This window comes from Carassius auratus, chromosome 21, assembly GCF_003368295.1.
Source record: "Carassius auratus strain Wakin chromosome 21, ASM336829v1, whole genome shotgun sequence".
In the NCBI taxonomy this organism is placed as follows: domain Eukaryota; kingdom Metazoa; phylum Chordata; class Actinopteri; order Cypriniformes; family Cyprinidae; genus Carassius; species Carassius auratus.
Window position 1 is genome coordinate 7,009,603 of NC_039263.1, and position 20,960 is coordinate 7,030,562.

Here is a 20,960-nt window from a genome sequence, read left to right on the forward strand (position 1 = left end):
TAGCACTTACATACACCAAACGTTACAATTTATACAGGTTTTTACAAAATGGTTTGAACATATGTAATTTGCCCTGACTTCTAACTAAATATCTAATATGCCAACATAATAACCAGTTTTGAACCAGCGTTCAGATTTCTTTTCTGAAAATTTGTGTAAATCGTGCCCCAAATTGCACATTTTATCAATCAAAAATCGCTGTGATTAATCAAGTCTTGCCTTAGGAGAAATAAAAAATAGAAGATAAAAAAAAAAATGAATATAAAAAGAAATAGGACAGTTTGCATTAGGTCTATTCCATGCAGGCCACAAAACCTCACAAACAACAAATAAAGGATGACTACACAACCCAAAGAGGGGTTTAGCAAACAGCACTCGGTTCAAACAAGTGTCCATGTGGCCATTCAATACACAAGGGCATGTTTGGAAACACGAGTGTAAACTTGAATGGGTCTGCCAAAGTCCAGCTCTCATTCATCAAGTTACACTCAACATGACCCAAAGCTCCCTGGGCCTCATTTTGGATGAAATGTGAGGGTCAAACTATGAAACTACAGACTATAACAACTAAAGTTACAGCACTCTGTGCTACATCCAGCTCGAAACAATCCCCTTTTCACGGCAATTTGGTCCAGGTAATTCTAAACGTCTTTGTAGAGGCAAATTTGTAGAGATTAATCTGTCATCCTCATAAAAACTGCAATTCACAGGAGAGCTAAACCCAGCATGGTGCTAATGTCTCTGCAGTGAATGTGCATACAGAAAAGCTTTAAGAGGTTTTTGGGCTCATACAGGGAAGTCTGTGTTTCATGCTGGGTATAGTATGTAGAACTGGGTTGTTTATACACCATGGCGCCTCACCGGAGGGGTAGTACCCCTCGCTCTCAGTGAATGGAAAGCACCAGATACCTCCCCCTTTGAGTAAATAGATCTTATCAATGAAAATAGTCAGCTCTCCTCCCCACTGCCTTTTTATGAATGGAAATACATGGCAAAAACGAGCCACATTCATTTTTACAGCACACGAGGGATGTATATATACATATATATATATATATATATATATATATATATATATATATATATATATATATGTATGTATATATATATATATATTTTTTTTTTTTGTGGAGTTGATTTATTATCTCTGTTTCAGTAGCAAAAAAAAAACCTACAAAAAGGCAAAGGATATTTTATGAAGTTAATCCATAGGCTACTTGATTTACAGATGTTGTATGGTTCTAGCAACACTATGAAACAAAAATGAAATGAATAACAATGGAATAGACTCGAGAACTCCACATTAATACAAATGTATATCATAAAACATTTATCAGAGAAAACGAGAACATTTTATTGTCCTTCATTCGCCAAAAACTAGTGATCAAGAAAGGGGCTAGTGTGTAAAGTACGCCATCTAGAGGACAATATATAAATCTATGCATACTTTTTGGAAGACATCTTGGAAAATCTGTATTTTATATATACACTTCCTGGCCAAAAAAAAGTCTGGATTTTAATAAGCAAACACTTCAGATTTTAGGATTGAATCATTATTACAGTGATTAGTGTTTCCAACATGTATTGCAAGTCCCATATTTGTCAGCAATTCTTTTAACCCTAACTGACAACATAATAGTTGTTTAAATAGAATTTTAAAACTACATTGTATCATTCAGGGTTAAAATAAATTATTGCCAAACATGCAACATGTCAGAAACATTAATCACTGCAATAATAATCAAATCAGTATTTGCGTATTTATATATAAACTTTTATATCGAAAATTAGTTCAAACAAACAAGTCATTTAGAGGTCATAACTATACACACATTAAACCATTTAAAATGGCTAGAATTCAGTATTCAGCAAATTTGACCAATCATATGAGAGTTCATTTATTTACAGAACTCTTAAAGGTACAGTAGCAAAAGAAGAGGTAGTGCAGTAGAAATCTTCCAAAAATCTCTAGCAGAAGTTAGCTAACATTTCTTATGGCAGCTTTACTGAAATGGTCAGTAAGTAGATGGAAAAGGGTAAACATATAAATGTGGACTTTTACATTGAAAAGAAATGTACAATAAGCTGCCCTGCTGAAGTTTTTTTTTATTTTTTTTTTCATAGATACGGCACAGCCACTTTAACTGAAATGTGCTAGGCTTTTGGTGTCAGGCAATTATATATATATATATATATATATATATATATATATATATATATATATATATATATATATATAATTTAATAAATAGCTTATTTCAACATTGAAAATAAGGTGGATATGAGAGCAATTTGTGAGAATGCATGTATGTTCATTAAACCAGTCTGAAATACTGAAGTTTTTTTTTTTCTCAAAACATTTTACTGGATGAAAAGTAACATACACCTCTTTAGGCTCACACTGTCTGTTGGAAAGAAAATTGACCAATAAAAGCAAAATGACAACAAAAACATATATGCTACTAAGTTTGAAGGTCTTAATCCTGCACATAATTGCTGTTTAGAAGCCTTTAACATTGCAACATTTGTCAATATAACATTTCAGGCTCCCAAACTAAGCAACACTGTACTTACAGTAGTCCTTTTGCTGACTGCTATTGGGTTCATTGACAGATTTGGATGAATCTGTATCAATTCCCAAACATACATCTTTGATAACAGACACAAAGATTAATGGACACGCTTCAGTCTCTCACAACGACTTAAAAATTGCTCCAATAAACAGACTCTTAAACAGAATCATTTGTGAAGCTTAATTATGATGGTTCGAAAAACTAATTGAACTATTGCTGATTTTACATCTTAGCATTAGCATCAGTCTCTTGCACCAAGAACAATCTGCAATGTGCATTGCAAAAATAAACATTGCAAGCCATACATTACACATATGCTCAACAGTCATCAAACTTGTATTTTCGCTTTATATTTAGAGCGCTTTCACATTAATCCTGAACAGAGTATTTCAACTCACAACTACATTTATGACTAATCAGCTTGTAGTACTAGTTTGACTTTGTAAAACAGTTACACCAGAATTTACCGCAAGATTCTATGTCGTGACAATGTCAAGATGAAATCTGCACGTAAATATAAAACTAAATAAATAAATCAACTTCATTATCTGGTGCTAATGTCCTATGATTGGAACGCTTTTAAAATTAGGACAAGTTCAGTTTGAATGTTAGAAGTGCAGCACCAGTTTAACTTAAATCTCTATTAAGCATATGAAATTACAGTATACTTCCTACATAAAGATTTACGTGGAAATGGAAAGGAGCCATGAGAAATGAAAGACAACTAATATCCAGCCTAGAACAAACAGAGTAAATCACTAAAAATGGTTTTAAAAAATCTTTTTTTGTTTTTTAAATTGACACAGAAAATCTGAAATAAAACACTCTAAGCTCCCAAAAAAAAAAAAACTTTCCAAAAGTCACACAATACCAAATTCAACAGATTTGAACATCACAGACATTAATTTAACAAAACATGGAGCTTGAGCGGTTTAAAATAATAAGCAATAAGAATATCAAACATATAGACAAAACATCTCCCGAAACCACCTTCCGAACCTGCATCTGAATTACAGAGATTGTAGAAAATTAATTTTCGTAAACCAAATAAACACTTAACATAACACTAATGGACAAAAGCAGCCTTCTTAAGTTCTGCCTCCTTGCCTTCGGTTTTGGAGCGGGGACAAAAAAAGGTAAAAGCTGTGGTCGTTTATTGTGGTCCCTCAACTGTGTGTGATGGCGACAAGAATAGACAGGAAGAGATGTAGTGTGGTGAAAGCTGGCCTTAGGAGATGCACAGTGCAGACACACATTGACCTGTGCCTAAACAGAGGAAGCTTGTCACAAATGAGAAGAGTGCAGCGGAGTCTGACAGCGTCTTCTCACTCATAGCCCAAGTTGAAGCTGTTCCAGTTCATCGTATTCTCTGGTCTTTCCTGATTGGGTGGGTACTGGAAAAGGGGCTGGTAGTTCTGAGGGCGGCCGGGAAATGCATTTGGCGCTTTCTTGGGTTTGCCACTGTCAAATTGGGGAATTCATTATTAGTCGACCGATAAGATAGGGAAATCTTTTCGAGAAGGCTGTTTGAAGCAGCGTGAGTTACTCACTGGTTCTTGTGTTTGGAACCGCTGATGTGGGCCTGGTACTGCTCCACGGAGTTCAGCTCAATCTTGCACACAGTACATGGGTAGCCCTTCAGTGTGGAGGCTGAGAAAAAAAAGTGACCACAGATCCTCAATTTCAAGGTAAAAAAAAAAAAAAACATAAGTGTATCAACTAGGGCAGTGCTGAAAATACCAACGAAGAGATTTGAACAGATCTTTGATGAACCAACATTCAAAAGATCCTCTTTTTTTTTTTGTGATGACTTTTTCTGATGATGCGCAAGAAGCTTTTGATACTTTTGGAATGAAAAGGTCTCAGCTTTCAAATTGTGTACATTTCATCACGAAATGTACACAATAAATACAGTTTCATTTTTGCGTGACAGATCAATGTTGCCACTTCAGCTCAAATGGTTTTTTGTACTGTAATATTCACAGACACCAGTACATATTGCGTTTTAATTCACTGTATAGCCTACTTGTGATTTACTCACCCCAAATTAACCAAATTCCACAGCATTCTGCATCAAGTCCCATATCTATGACTTGATTCTGTGATTCCATCTGCATTGCAGAAATCATAACTGTATGCATAAACATACTATACTTGAAATATAGCTGCAAACTGAATTTAGATCATTTGAGGTGCATGTAAACATGGTCAATGATATTCCTCATGTTGTTGCCACTGTAGTTGATTACCATTAATTCATATTAGATTTTTTTTTTTTTTTTTTTATAATATACTTACAATGTAAGTTTGCAAATGCAGTTCACAGAATTGTGAAGTGTGCACTTTTAAAGCATGCATTGGTTTAACAATTTGTACTTGAATTATATTAATTATTATATAACTACATAAAAAGGTAAATTCTGGCTATGTGTTCCTGATGTAATTTCTTAAAGACCACGTCAAGTTCTACATATGGGATGAGAGACCCTTCAAAGTTCTGACCTAGTGCAGAAGACGGCCCATAAGTCTCCATCAGCTTCTGTTTAGTCAGGTGTTTTTTATGTTTCTTGCCACTGTAGTGCTGCTGAGCCATGAGGGGATTGTTGAAGGAAGCCTGGCAGATGGAGCAGAAGCGGTCTGGGTCCCGCTCTGCTGGCCCCTGCATGCCTTCGGGTAGCCGTTCATCCTTCTTCACCTGCACTTTGGGCTGAGGTAATGCTGGAATATGAGCAAAAACACAGCAAATCAGCTTTCCAGTGTGAAACAGAATGGAATGCAAATGCATTATCATCATCATTACCATTTTTATCCTAAGTTTTATGAAAATGGGTGTTATTAGGCGTCAAATCAGAAAATATGATCAATTGCTTTGCATTTGTGGCATACAGTATAACTAGATTTTATTAAAAATGAAACCTAGGAATAATTACTGACTGCAGAACACCTCTCATTCTGACGATTCTAGGATTTTAAGCTCGAAATATCATGATAATCAAGTCTTCTTACCAGGAGTCGGCTGACCAAAGGTCTTCAAGCGTAGGTTCTTGGAGTGAACTTTGCCCTGGTAATGTGACTGTGCCACTACTGGGGAAGAGAATGTCATGTTGCACACAGTGCAGGCTTTGTATTTGTCCCCTACGCCAACATTAAAAGTCTGCAAAACATAACACTAGCCATTAATGCAGGACACCAACACATCTTTGATCCAATATTCAATAAGTCTCCATCATATCTGGCTTTTTATCGGACTTACATCTCCTGAAGGCTTGAACCGTTTTGCGATGGGCTCCTCATTACCATGAATGCTCATGTACCTGCGTACTTTGCTCTCATGTTTTTTGCTCTAAAAGAGACAAAAACTAACATTAGAAGGTATGAGATTTAGTAAAGTGCTTTCGTCATGGAATAACTGTTATGAAACCAAGCTTTATTTACCAATAGCCAGTTATCATGCTGTAAATGCATGTAGCATGTTTCATCAACGTGTGGGTAAAAATGGCTTACATTTTGATAGTCTCTGATCGAATAATGAGCAGATGTTAAAAATCATGGGTTATGTAATAAGATGCAGGAACTGGAAGGTCATGTTGAGCAAACTTCATTGTGGGATAGACTTGGTACCCAAAATATCAAATACTTTCTCTTTTCTTACTGTGTAACCATCTTGGGGAATCTTCTAGTATTTATTCAGTCATGACAGTTGGTTTACTAGAACTGTCATATTGTGAACACAAATTTCTCTCATTTATTGTAACTAAAGTGGCTCGCCTCGGCAATATCCGGTCTCTGATAGTACCCAGCCCTTTTCTCTGTTAAATTAGCCATGGTTTTATTTTAGTAAAAGTGTAGTAACTATGTTTTTTGACGCATTGATTACCATTTGTATAACCATAGTTTTCCTAAAAATACCATGGTTAAACTATGGTTAGTGTTGCAAAATAAATGTTAATTTGTGGTAAACATGGTTTAACTATAGTAAAAACCATGGTTAATTTTCATAAGGGTTGTAGACTGCAGATTTTCTCAACTCAATAGGCAGTCTGGGTATTCAATGCAAAGGTATGAGTAGCATGCCATTCTGAAATACTTGAAATCAGTATCTAATCCCCAGAAGCCCATTTTTTTTACTGTATTGGCTGAGGAACAAAGGAAAAGATGCCATCATTTAAACTTTGTCCAAATGAGTGTGAATTCATACCTGGTAATGTGCAAGTTTCTGGGATTCTGAGATTAAAACAGCACTGCATACTTTACACTGAGAATCAGAGAACAGGTCACTGTGCTCCTTTATCATTCGGTTCACTGAAAGAAAGATCAGCATCAGAAACAGTAACAACCAAGCGGCATTTCATTGTTATGTAAAAGACACGCATACAAAACAGCTTTGAGGCAAAATATGCAACGCTCAAATCAAACCTTGCTTTGCATTTAGGTGCAAAAAATCAGACTATGTCTTAAATCGACCTTGGATACGCTGTTCTTCCTAGACACTATAGCAGCAGTCCTAAGAGCACTGAGGAGCTGAGCTCTGCTACCATGCTTTACACTCCCTCACACTCTCAGGCACTGTATATTTTTTAAACAAATGTCATTTTTGGCTTATAAATAATGCATCGATATTTACACCATTTATTCTGAATGAATGTTGCCAATCTCTTACCCTCGGCCGCCCCTGAAGGTAAATATGGAAAATCTCCATTCGGCTCTTGCTGCGCCATGATGTTTGCAGGAGGCGGATCGCGCATGCGCAGACGATATGCGCTGCACAAGTCTCTTCATATATCCGGTAACCCACTTTTATTCTATTTACAAACAAATATTTGAACCATTTATCCACCATGCTTCACAAAATTATTTCTATACACGTCTACGCAACCACTAAGCAATGCAGATGAAGTAAGGGTCCGTAAGAGAATCTATACCGGGTAAATATGTGTCTTGTTGCTATGCGAGTAGGTTAATTTTTTTGCTAAATGAATCATTACGTTACTTTCTAACCTGGCAAGTAAAGTTGGCATTCTTTTAAATTACGTTTAATCTCCAAACTGCAATTTTACCAGTTTTAAGTGTTATTAATGCTTAATTCCTCTTACGATTTGAGAGGAATATGTAATTATTTGCACCTCAATTCTTTTATCTTTTTGCTGAGTCGAATCTTTCAGTGACTCGGTTCACAAAATCCATTCAAGTATGTGTTCCAGTCCGAGCTAACACTCACTGAACAACAATTCTGTTGTCACGTTAAGTGTAAATTCAATTTTAGTTTTAAAATGACTTTTGCTTTTTCTATTTAAAAAACGAATTGTTTTATGAGCTGGAACACATGAAGTTACAATTAATTTACTTAATTTATGTGTAAATGTTTATGTTCCTTAATAAAATGTGTGACTAGATGACTTTTAAAATGTGTTAATATTACATACGACGTAACACATTTTATATCCATCAAATTTTGTGGAGTTTTAAAACCATATTTTGTTATTAAAAGCCTATATTTTAGTGATGGAGTTTCAATTTTAATATAATTTATTTTTATGTAGTTAATATCGCATTCTTATTTGGGTTAATAAAAACCTAATAAAGGTTGTAATGACGTAAAAAGAATCATTGAATCTCTTTTGAACCAGTTCTTTGAAACAAACGAACGATTCGCGGAAATGACTGGAACTTCCCATCAAATCAAAAAATAGTCCCCGCTCGCGCGCTGTCGGTTGTGACGTAACGTCTTTCCTTGGCCCTCATGTCACGTGACACGACAACCGCCTGTGAAAATATCTTGGAATCGAAGTCCTTGTTTTTCTAGCCTTTGACCGACCGAGCTAACGTTGTATTATCGAATTTGAAAATTGAACGTGTTCAGTAAAAGTTTATGAGCAGTTAGAGTCTCACCGAGTGTGTTTAGAGGTGGACACAGAGGTAATTCATGTTGTTGAGGTCGCGACAAGATGCCCCGCCGGAAGCGCACAACAGATGAAGGCGGAAGAAAAGCGAAAGTCAGCAGAGTGGAGCCCAATGAAGAGATCCTGGAGATATCTGACTCTGAAAATGAAGAGGTACTGTGTATACAGTAGACAACCACATACTGTGTGTTTGGCTTCATTTAAAGGTTTCTGTGTGGTTTAAGAGTTATCTAAACGGGACAGCAACAACGTTTCCTTAATAATTACCATGGTAATGATTGTTTCTAATAAATTTCGCTGTTAGTACTAGATATTCAGTATTGGGTATATTGTGCTAATTTCTGTTACTGTAACATCACCCTAATGGAACTGCAAAAATAAAATTGAAAGATTTTCCAAACATTCCCCTGTCTAACTATGAAAATTTATGCTAAATTATAATGGTGGATTATGAGGAATGAAAAACCAACTTGAAATTTGGCCTTTATATCTTCAGGAGGAAGACTGCTCAATTAAACGGTCCTCTCGGACAGCCAGGTGGAAACGAAGGAAGAATCAATCTCAGCTACGAGGTACTGTATCTCAGAATTTCACAACAGATCATTAATTTTGCCTGAAAAACTAGGTGTGCATTTGTTTAGACCTGTTTGTGTTGTTCTACTTGCGATTTTCAGACATGACAGAAGAAGAGATGCTGGACCTGGCCATGAGACTTAGCGCTGAAGAAGCAAACAGTGCTGCCCATAAACAACAGCATGAGGACGACGGCGACATACAAAAAGCCATAGCACAAAGTCTTAATGTTGGTGAAAAAATGATTCTCATAAAGGGTGTTATACATTATATGACGTTTAAAATTGGAAAAGATTTGAAAACAATAGGCATCGGTCACTTTTGCAGTTTGTAACTGGAGAAAACTGAGTGTCATACACTAAATGATTGAGTATCTCACATTACTAGACTTAAAGTGATTCCGAAAACAAACAAATTCACTTAGAAACGTGTGCCTCGCTGCTGTGATATGCATAAAAAGAAATTATATCATGAACGGAAAATATCAAACAAGAATTTATGCCTTTTATATCCTACGTTATTTTTCAGTGAAATCTGTCAACTCCAACTGGCCAGAATCATTTCATTAAGTAGCGTTGACTTTTCTAGACTTAAAATATTTGACAAGTCAAAGAACGAGATGGTATTAATAAAAACAACTGCTTGTATTTCTTCAGGAAAGCACTGGAAAAGCATCGGCGGGTCAAGATGAAGCAGCCAGCTCTACAGATCAACCACAGCTGGATGTAACAAATGCGATATCACGCTTGAGACGAAAACTGTCATACACCGGCCGAGATCAGACACACAGTGAGAATGAGAGGGAAACGACTAGTCCACTTCCAGAAATGCCTGATCTGTCACAGGCGACCTCCTCGCATCTTTCAACGAGAAGTTCTCCAACTCTGGTCTCCAGTCCTTCTGCTACCACAAAGGTTAGTTGTTATTAAACGGCTTCACATAATATTATAAAATTATACTTCCAAACATTGTCTTCTTCATAACCTTGTAAAACCTATTTCATATGCACACCTCTAAATGATCAACATTGTCAAAATTTTGCTGATCTGTTGTACACAATCTTCTATATGCCTCCTGAGCCCCTTTCACACTGCCATTCCGGCAAATACAGGGGTAAAGTGTTCCGGAAATTGTTCCCGGGTCGCTAGATTTGCACTTTCACACTGCCAATGATTACCCGGTAAATGTGCGTGCTTTCACACACAACCAGTAAAGATCCCGTAACGACACGTGACATAAGCGCGTGACGTGTAATGTACGAGTCGAAAACGCTAGGCACGTGATACTTTCACTGAAGCAAGCGAATGGTCTCGGCGTCAGCGCGGAAAGTGAGGAACTAACTGATCTCTGCTTCATTATAGTTTGCACATATGTTTTCGTTGCAAAAGTTGATCTTTCTTCAAAACAGCCGGTAAAAGAGTCGTGCGATAACGCGCATCATCACTTCGACGCGGAATTAGATCTGGCTTTTGTTCACACAGCGCTCGTCCTGGGTTGAACCCGGCAATGTTACTAGGTCCCCGACCCGGGTTCAATGCGGGAATCAATCCTGGGATGTGGTTGCTTTCACACAGAATCCGACCCGGCAATGTTCCGGCAATATGTGCAGTGTGAAAGGGGCTCTGATGTCTGACTGACAGTGTAAACTTTAGAAGGCTCTTTATTATAATTCTAAATCTATCTTAAACTATTCAATATGAAACATCAGGCTTTTGATGTATATCTCTCAGTCATCATTGTAATGTATTGCATTCCATGATATGTTTTCCACAACAAAAACTACAGAGCTTTGATCATAAAGTTAATCATTTAAATATCGTCTTACTAAGACATGATATGGTGATAAAGAGTGACTGGGGAACTGGGGTTTATATGCGTTTTATGGTAAGCAGTCTGCTATATCTCTGAATTATTTTCATTACAAGCATTACTGAAAGCTGTTTTTATTTTTTTCCTTTTCTGTTATGAGCTCTAAATTCTTATTTTATGATACTATATGAGCTATGTAAAGTTTGATGGATCAAATATGATGCATGCAAAAAAAGAAAAAATTAGGATTTTGGTTCAACAACCTCTTCCATTTAAAAAAATAATAATAATTTGACATGGACATTTTTTGGTCAGGCTTTAATTACAAAAGTATTAACCTTAAAAAGTATTTTGTTTTCCTAGGAAAAGACCTCAGATAACCAGACAGTAATCAGCAACACGCCTGAACTCTTCAGATCTGTCTCCGATTCCCAGTCCCAGACATCCCCTCTCTTCACCAGGCATGGCTGCTTCATCCGTCATCCTGTAGTATGTGTAGAGAAACTGAGTCAGGACCTCATCCCTTCAAGCACAGACTCAAATGTTCACACACAGGACAGCGCTGCTGCCACATCCCCCAAGCAGGAAGATCTGCCCTTTTCCAAATGCCCGGTCTTTACTCAGAAAGACTTCAAACGAAAAATTGATTTGTTAGAGGACGAAGACTGCTGTAAAAATACTAATGCAAGTGAAGACGATACCCAAATATCTGATGAAGATACTCATTTACAAACACAAGTAAGCCAAGGTTTGAGCACAGGTCCAGATACGTGCCTTTCAGCTTCTAAAAGATCAAGCCCCAAATGTGTGCCTAAAAACAGCACTGAAGATGTCACTGTAGCAAGTGTAAGTAGGTCATCTTCGAATGAGAGGTTTTAAAATTTGGGGTTTCGCATCAAGGATCAAAAAGTAAAGACATTTGTAATGTTGCAAAACATTATTATTTAAAATAAATGCTGTTATTTTTTACTATCTTGAACATTTATATTAAATAGTACAAATATTTCAGAATATTACAGTTTTACTGCATTTTTGATCAACAGCCTTGGCAAAAATGCTTCCTTTCAAAAGCATTCAAAAAATCTTAAGCCTTAACATTTGAATGGTAGTGTGTATTCCTCAGAGAACTGTTTAATAAGTCACTTGTATTTGTAGAGGACGAGCTTTACCTTGTTAAGTTTTGGGTTAATCCTTTCTAACATTCTTTGACTTAAAATTGCACAATCCTGCTACTTGAGACCTACGCAAGAAGGTAAAAATCAGCAGAAATAGTATGGTATCTTTAAATGTTTGGCATACTATGTTGCTGATTCTCTCACATACTGTGTAGGATGCATAATATGTGAATTGGGTTTGGCCTGTATCTCCGGAGATGAGATTGAGCACCCTTAACTGACATTTTTTACCTCTATTTGTGTTCTAACTCTTTTGTGTGATCATTTTAACAGAAAACCCCTAATCTAAAGCAAGTGGAGGATCAGACCACTCGGGGTGAGAATGTAAAATCTGACACTGGTATGCCATTTCTTGCACTCATGTTCTCTTGGTGTTTGCACCATTTATTCAAGAGCCGTAGAGCCTAGAACTAAGAGTTTATAGTTTTCAAATTATCTTTGTCTGATTGCGCTGCACAGATTAACACAAATTAACGTGGAGACTTCATTTCCAAGTGGTATAATGATGCACCGGTTATTTAAGCCCATATAGTTGTATCAAACTAAATACTTTAGCGTTTAGTAAAGTATCATGGCAATTTGAGTTTGATTTCTGCAACAGAAAAGCAGTTCTTCAATTCTTGAACAAGTTGGTGTGTGGTTAACCCACTGTTGCTGCAAGACTGAGCAGTGTTTTGCAGTATTTGGTACCACACAGAGTGAGTTTGGTTCCTGCCGACAGGGCCTGTCAAGTTATTGGGTTCTCTGTGCGATGGTTCCATACAAATTTTAGATTCATTTTTAGAAATACATAGTTTTGTTTTGCAAGGATGCATTAAATTGATTAAAAGTGATAGTAAAAATAGATTAACAATGATTTGTGCTTCAAATAAATGCTGATTCATCAAAGAATCCTACAAGAAATGTTTGAAGTCTAAACGTCCACACCAAGGACGATAACTATAAAGATAACAATAAAGATATAGTTATAGAACAAAAAAATTGTTCACACCACAGCTATAACAATAAAGGCTCAGAGAAGCGATGTCTTTGGAATCACTTTCAGAAGGGTTGTTTCCAGCTGGTGAACGATACAAACATTGACACCCAACCAGAATCAACCCTGCTATAATGAGCTGGAGAATTTAAAGCGGCAGGCGCACGTGTGCTTGGAATAAACAGATGATATTATTCACTGGTGTGGACACTAATGTCCTTATCTTTATAGTTACTGTTCTTGGTGTGAACAGGGTTTAAGACTTCTTTCAAAAACAACACAAACTTTTGTACTGTAGTATATAGCGATAGTTATATATGTGATTTTGTGCAGAACCCTTGAATTAGCCCTAATCATTTAATTGTGTTTTTAACTGCAGAAACTGCTCCAAACACTCAGTCTTGGAATGAATTTACTAGTCACATGGTCTTGCATTTAACAGATGAGGATGATGAAGATGATGCCAGTGAAGAGGTAGGTATGTTTATATTAAAAATAACTGCATGTTTAATGGCTGGTCAGTTGAACAGCAGGGCATAAGACATATATTCAGAATATTTGGTCATATTATGAAAGCATGTTATTGCCTTAAACCGATTAAGATACTGTAATGTGTTCCAGATCTTGAAATACAACATCTGGCATATGCCCCTATTCAGAATTTTGGAATATTCCAAAAGCTATAGAACATAATTGGGAAATGTTGTCAATTCCAGGTTCTTTCCCCCAGCCCAGTGATGTGCAAGGAAAAGATTTTTAAGCCAATCAAGACTAAGCTTTCTTCAACACAGTCATGCATCTCTCCAGCTACCATCACACTCTATTCTTCTACACAAGACACACAGATGTCCCGCTCTGTCCTGGAAGAGGACTCGAAAGCATCCAAGGGTGTGGAATTCAAGTCCTCCGGCTGTAAATCTCCACATGCTTTGGTGGAAAAAGGAGAATGCATCTCTTACTACTGGGGAGTACCTTTCTGCCCCATGGGGCAAAACCCAGACGAGTACACGCGTGTGATCATGTGTCAGATGGAGGTGTACGAGAAGAGCCTGAAGGAGGCCCAGCGAGAGCTGCTGCACAAAGCAGACTGGGGACAGCCAGTGAGTGACATCAGATGCATTCATTCAGTCAAAACATCATTTACAACAGTAGAAACTCAAACTTACCAGCTTTCCTCATGAAGTTGAATTATGTGACATTTACTATTGTTTTATGGCTGCCAAGACCACTGTAACAATATCTTTTTAATATAACAATTTAATGTAGAATGGCCAATGATTGATATATATATATATATATATATATATATATATATATATATATATATATATATATATATATATATATATATATATATATATATATATATATATATATATATATATATATATATATATATATATATATATATATATATATATATATATATATATATATATATATATATATATTAGGGGTGTAACGATACGCGTATTCGTATTGAACCGTTCGGTACGACGCTTTCGGTTCGGTACGCGGTACGCATTATGTTTACCGAACGGTTCGTTGGAGTAATTAATTATATTTGGAAAAAAAAAGAAAAAAAGAGAGAGATAGAAATATAATGATATGCGTTCAACAAGGTAGCCCAATAACCCAAACAACGTAACAGGCAACGCCCCTGACACTCCCGAAGAAGAAAAAAACACCATCTTATATGTTTATATTAGGCTACTCAGCAGGCGCTCGCTCACTCAGTACGCGCTGAAGGCTCGTTGCAAAATAGCCAATGCGTTTAACAGACTAGAAATGAGAAGATCCCCCAATAACCAACAGGTCTGGTGTTTGGGTGCACTTTGGATTCCCTTTAAGCTATAATGGTGATGGCAAGAGAGTGGTGGATAAAAAAACAACGGTATGTCGCATCTGCAACATGACAGGGTACACCAGCGGGAATACAAAAAAAAAAAAAAAAAACACCAGCGGGAATATCTGGGATATATGCGTCAGTACTATCTGGGAAAAGACGAAAAAAAGGAGAAACATGCACGCAGCAAACTATCCCTGCAGCATTTAGAAACTATAGCTTACAGGGAATCCAACCCAAACACCAGACCTGTTGGTTATTTTAGGATCTTATATTTCTGGTCTGTTAAATGCATTAGACATTTTGCAACGAGTCTTCAGCGCGTGCTGAGTGAGCGAGCGCCTTAGGGGCCGTTCACACATCGTGCCTAAAAACGCATGGAAAACGCTAAGCACGTCTTTCTCCTCCTTTCCAAAGCGCTCGGGCAGAAGCGCTCATGAGGCGTCTGTCTTTGCTAAGCAACAATGACGTGCTCTCTCCATGAGACGCGGAAATTTCAGCGAAGGATAAATGGATTTGCAGCTCTAAAAATCGCTTGCAGTAGCTCTGCTACTAAATTTATTTCAAAATTGCAATCCATATACAACTATGATCAGCTGTTCCTTCATCTTGGCTGAGCTCTCAACCTTGTTACGGGAAAGGATGAAGCTGATTGGTTGGTTCTTGTCACATGACCCGCGGTGCGCTTGCGGCATTCTGAAAAGTTGAGATGTTTTTACATTTTGCTGTATCTAAAACGTATCGAACCGAACCGAACCGAACCGTGACATCAGTGTATCGTATCGAACCGAACCGTGAATTTTGTGAACCGTTACACCCCTAATATATATATATATATATATATATATATATATATATATATATATATATATATATATATATATATATATATATATATATATATAAATTATGTATATATATATATATATATATATATATATATATATATATATATATATATATATATATATATATATATAAAAAAATTATGTATATATAAAAATTATGTATAGGTGTTACCTGGCTCAGAGAGGCCATTTGGTGCAAGGAGATGGAAGCGCCACAGAGCTCCTCAGCTGTCAGAAGATGAGGAGGAGAATGATGAAGAGGCAGAGAAAGAAAATAACAGAACCGCAGTAGAAGAAGAGAAGGACGAAGCCAAGGAGGAGTCTGTGGCGGGGTCACAGGATGATGCTGAGGGTGGACAGAGTGAAACATACGTAGTCTTGTCATCTCCAGAGACAAAAGATGAGCAAGTGGTTAGTATATTGTTCTTGATATCCCTCTAACCTCTGTCAATGGGTTCGTTGTTCAGATCTAGGAATGTCACCGTTTGAAATGATTATGTAGTCAGATTTTCAGCATATCTGCTTTGATCCATGGCTCCAGGTAGCTTTTGTGATTTAATTTTTATTTTTTAAAGATATGTTATTCGTGTTATATGCTGTAACCTCTTTAGAGGGAGGGAATTATTAGGGAAAAAAGTAGGGCCGGGACTTTAACGCGTTAATTGAGATTAATTAATTACACAAAAAATAACGCGTTAACTATGATTAATTAATTACAGAAAAAAAATTCCCGCATTTTTTATAACTTATTTTTGCACCGCGGAACGTTTCTCACTTGATGAGTTTTGGCGGACCGATTATACTGGAGCACCAACTAGCGTTCGCATATCGCCTTACCAGCACCAAGGGGCAAGGAACTCGACCGGAAGTTGAAGTCGGGTGGGGGCTGCCATCTTTTAGCAGAACTTCACTTGCGTTAGCATTCCCATTGACTCCCATTCATTTTGCCGTCACTTTGACAGCGAATAACTTTACATCTGAGGCGTTTAAAGACTCTGTTTGTCCATTATTTATTTCTAAAGATACACGACAATGTATAAAGGGCTCCATTACCTTCTATGTTACATTATGGCCCCGTATAAACTGTTTTTGTAAAAAATAGGCTAACGATTGCGTCATAACCACTCGTCTCTCTGTCGCATTACCGTACAGACAGGAGGAGAAGCTCGCAGGCAATTAACTTAATATGGCGTACTGTCGTTACATTTTAAAATACTATACAAAATAATTAATCACAATACTTACTCCTGCTCACTCACGCCAAAGAACTCCCCGCTCAAGCTCGCCGTCTCTGCAAGATTAACGATGGCAGTTTGCACGCACAGCTAATAGAAGATTTACATCTGCCAGACAGGTTGCTGACGTCGTCAAGCTTCGTTTGAGTCTGCGCGTCAGAAACGGAAGTGCTAAAAAACGCTAAAACTGGGCTTCATTTGTCTCAATTGAGGTTCAGTGGGGTCGCTGTGTCCATTTCTTTTACTGTCTATGACCAGCACATCGAGCCTCAAGTATCACCTCAACGCAAAACATATAGCAGTTAGCGTGGACTTTACACTTTATGTTGAACTATGTATTATTTTGTTGGTGCAACAGTTTATGTTGAACTCTTTATTGTTTTGGCCAAGGTTATTGAGAGTTGGACTTAGTATGTTATGGCCTCTGAAGCAACAGAGAGATGTTTTCTAATAGTCAGGGTTTCCAATGTTCTGAATGTAATTGACAGTATTGTGTATTACTTAAAAAACACTTTACAGAAGGTTCCAGCACATATAAGCTTCCTGAATTTCTGAAATGTACTATTTCTAAATTGTTTCTAAATATGCTATTGCTACACTTAATGGCAAAAATTGCACTGGTCTGCTAGACTTGGTTGAACAAAAATAAACAATATTTTGTTGCTTAAGCTTATGTATTCAGTCATTATTCAATGGTATACTATAAATCCATGTGAAAAAAAACTACTTCTCACTTTTCTCAGGTCAAATATTTATATGCAATTAATTTCGATTAATTTCCAAGCCTCTAATTAATTAGATTTATTTTTTTAATCGAGTCCCGGCCCTAGAAAAAAGACACTATAGGGAAAAACAAGGTTTTTATTCACCAATCAATTTTCAAGTTCTAGGCCATTTTGTTTTTTTTATGGAACTTCGTACAAAGCGGAGTCCCAACTTATTTATGAAAGATATTACAGAACAATTAGATTTTCTATTTTACTTTTTAACAGTATATTTAAACCTATAAAATGATATTCCTTCTCTATGCATTGTATCTATACATAGATATCGATATCCTGTTTTGTAATAGAAAGTCATATTCTGTTTTGAATCCCTAAAGTGCTCCTGAGACATTCATTTGAGGAAAGAAAAAAAAAAAAAGAGGAAAAAAGTCCATAGCTGGGTCCCAGGAGGATAGAGGATTTTTGACTTGTATTTTGGTGTAATACCATCATCAACCACAAGATGACGCGCCATTTATTAAATATACTGAAACAAAGACAGAATGTTGTTGAGAATGTTGCTGCACCTGTTACTGATAACTTGTTTGCTTTCTCACCAGGAAAAAACCTCTTTCCTCAGCCGTGAGGAGCCTGTAACTGCCGCTTTAAATAAACCTTTCAGGTAACCTTTTAGGTGTCTCGTTCTCTTAACTCTTAGATGTAGTTACATTAAAAAGAAGAATAATTTTTTTCCACACACAAAAAACAAAAACAAATTAAAAACAATTTAAAGTTGCTCTGGTGTTTTTATTTCCATCAAAGTAGCTTTTTGCAACTTGTTACACATTTCATCCACTGAAAGAATTGGGTGACGTGCTCATGCCAGAAACACAGTCAGCATTAAATTTGTTGCAATCACTGCTGTGTGTGTGTGTGTGTGTGTGTGTGTGTTGTGTGTAGGAATAGATATACATACAATTTTCCAAAGAATTCTGCAAAAAAATAGGTTCTAGGTAGGTTTAATAGGTTGTACATTGTGTAATGTTTGAATTATTTTTGAAAATAAAGACAATGGCAGTACATATCATAATCTCAGCTCTTGTTTTCCATACAGTGATGTGGACAGGGATTTACATTAGAAAACAAGGACACATAGCACCACAACAGTATTATAAAGCTGTCCTAACACATCTCGTTGACAGGAAAAGTGCTCCATGGGACACTTCAGATGAAACTCAAATACAATGTTCAGCTGAGCGGGAGGAAGAAGAGGCCCAGAATCACAAGCATTGTGAAGAGGATGAGATCATTTGTCCGGGTATGTGACTCAAGTTTCCAGTCCTTCAAAAGACGATGAAACCTTTTCCGCTGGTATGAATTACATTTAGTTTCATGTTCTTCATCACAGAGACTCAGATGACTCAAAACAGCACACCAGAACTAATGGTGACCAGTCCTGCTCAGGTACAGTAGCACCATATAACTCTGTTCCAATCCAAATGCAGCCTCCTGAAAGGAACCTCATACGACAGACTTTCATTTACAACCAGACAGGATCTGAATGAATTTCAATAAGACCTCATCATTTTAAGTGAGCATCCCTCATCCACAGCCCGAGTCTCGTGCTGACAGTGAGGTGATGGAGGTAGAGGAGGGAGGAGGTGCTTCTTCTGTAGAGGAGGAGAGGATGGAGCAAGAGACAGCTCCTCTTCACAGTCAGGAGATGGAATGCCCCTTGTGCTCCAGATTCTTCCCCTTCAGCAAGATCGAGATCCATGCGGCTTACTGTGATGGTGAAGCAGACCCCCAGGAAGAGCAACCACAAGGTTAGCTCTCTAATAGCACTTCTTTAACTTGTCAGTATGCAGATATTATGATGCCAGCATGGCTGTTAATCGTGGAAGAGGTCGAGAAATCAGTGAAGTGAAATATTTTGTCATTGCAGTTGTTTCCCGAAGGAAAAGGACCAAAAGAAATTTTGATGAAACTCAGCAATCTGGCAAGTAGGTACAACAAACATTCAAACACTGAAAGATCATTATACAAAAATAGCAGTGTCATTAAAAAAAAGGGACATTTGAATTGTATTTTCTTTGCAGGTCGACACAGATGGAGAAGTGTTACATGTGTCAAGGATTTTTTACCCTCCAGGTGTATCCAGAACATGTCAGTTTGTGTATTGGAAAGAAAGACTCAAGAGCTAATCAGGTAACATCATTTTTAAGTGGTTTTATATTGTGTTTGTATCACGCGTCATCATAACTGCTTTTGCAGGAAAACGGCCTGCTTTCTGCTCTGGACCGGACGGAACGGAGACATACTGGTGTGTCATCTTTCTCTCATTTCTGGCGTTTATGCCGATAAAGTTTGACAGATGAGGCCTTTTATTAGATTCAATTCTTTACTTACAGGCACTGATGAACCTGGACCATCTGATGTTTCTACAACAAGCAACTGGTACAGTTCCAAAATTTTTTACTAAACATGTTTAATGTGCATATGCCTTCATGTTTATCCAGATCGACAGGAATTAATTGCATATATGTTTCCCCAGTGGCCTTGCTGATCCTGCGGTGGTGGGGACTTCTGAAAGTGGAGACTGCTCAGCGATGACTTCCTGTACCAGTAACGCCTTCTCTCCTCGATCAGAGAACACTGACTGCCTTATTGACTCCTCTAAGACCAGCCAAAGACTCTCAAGAAAGAGAAAATTCAAAAAATAGTGTCAACGTGCTTTTAGGATCTTTTGTGTCTGTGCTTTTCAGTGCCTCTTCATTTGTATGGCTTTTTATAAAATAAAAAATGCACAATTGTAACTATTTAAGTCTTTGTTTTCTTATATAATTGTATTAAATAATATTGCCACTTCGTGAAAAGTCTGATTTGATATTTGTCTTTATATCGCTCATCTGCCGGACCACCCATCCATGTAGTGGTGGTCACATTTACTGTAGCTTGGCCAATTTTAATACAATTTTAATCCACAATTTCGCATGAGGATGAAAAAGTTCTCCACGCATATGAACTAGAGGATGACTAGTAATATTTAAACCACATGGAATTAAGTAATTCAATATCAATATGCATATCTAGTTTGTTTTATTAGCTTAAACTTCAGTAAGTTTTAGGATGATAGATTTGGGATAAGCGGAGTCAGATTTGTATGCAGTGATTTGTGTGGCAATAGCGCCACCTTGTGGAAATTGCATATTGCAGCTCTTCATAATAAATTCCAGTAGATAATATTTATACAAAAGCTGTTAAGATTTTAGAGCTTTTCTGCTCCTGGGGTTGGACGAAGAGAGATCATCCAGTGACCAG

The 20,960-nt window shown here is 37.0% G+C and overlaps 2 protein-coding genes and 1 non-coding gene across 7 annotated transcripts; 2 read left to right on the top strand and 1 right to left on the bottom strand.

Annotated features, from left to right (window-relative positions):
- Nucleotides 1-2,350: 2,350 nt before the first annotated feature.
- LOC113038354 (zinc finger protein 346) lies at nucleotides 2,351-7,352 on the bottom strand. The gene is given in 8 exon segments (XM_074559785.1): nucleotides 2,351-4,034; nucleotides 4,124-4,223; nucleotides 5,076-5,291; nucleotides 5,580-5,727; nucleotides 5,827-5,916; nucleotides 6,772-6,875; nucleotides 7,234-7,331; nucleotides 7,333-7,352. Coding segments are annotated over 8 exon segments (912 nt in total). The 3' UTR covers nucleotides 2,351-3,898.
- Nucleotides 7,353-7,390: 38 nt separating this feature from the next.
- uimc1 (ubiquitin interaction motif containing 1) lies at nucleotides 7,391-20,458 on the top strand. Of its 5 annotated transcripts, none has more exons than XM_026195683.1 (18): nucleotides 7,392-8,626; nucleotides 8,970-9,045; nucleotides 9,148-9,275; nucleotides 9,703-9,960; nucleotides 11,219-11,701; nucleotides 12,304-12,370; nucleotides 13,386-13,480; nucleotides 13,723-14,106; nucleotides 15,866-16,111; nucleotides 18,260-18,321; nucleotides 18,842-18,957; nucleotides 19,048-19,103; nucleotides 19,252-19,465; nucleotides 19,585-19,642; nucleotides 19,739-19,847; nucleotides 19,914-19,962; nucleotides 20,051-20,096; nucleotides 20,194-20,458. In XM_026195683.1, exons 1-18 carry the CDS (start codon nucleotides 8,519-8,521, stop codon nucleotides 20,360-20,362), a joined length of 2,724 nt encoding a protein of 907 aa, XP_026051468.1. In that variant the 5' UTR covers nucleotides 7,392-8,518; the 3' UTR covers nucleotides 20,363-20,458. The 5 variants fall into 5 exon arrangements, with proteins under 5 accessions (XP_026051472.1, XP_026051468.1, XP_026051469.1 ...); XM_026195684.1 differs by having other exon boundaries at nucleotides 12,304-12,346; XM_026195685.1 differs by having other exon boundaries at nucleotides 11,219-11,593.
- On the top strand, nucleotides 12,667-12,796 carry LOC113039267 (small Cajal body-specific RNA 14). Its single transcript, XR_003274940.1, has one exon.
- Nucleotides 20,459-20,960: the final 502 nt, after the last annotated feature.

Excerpts from the sequence above, each read along its gene's own strand:
- uimc1 (XM_026195683.1), top strand. The coding sequence starts at position 8,519 with ATGCCCCGCCGGAAGCGCACAACAGATGAAGGCGGAAGAAAAGCGAAA. Across the intron at positions 9,961-11,218 it reads GTCCTTCTGCTACCACAAAG|GAAAAGACCTCAGATAACCA; the intron begins GTTAGTTGTTAT and ends TTGTTTTCCTAG. Across the intron at positions 13,481-13,722 it reads AAGATGATGCCAGTGAAGAG|GTTCTTTCCCCCAGCCCAGT; the intron begins GTAGGTATGTTT and ends TGTCAATTCCAG.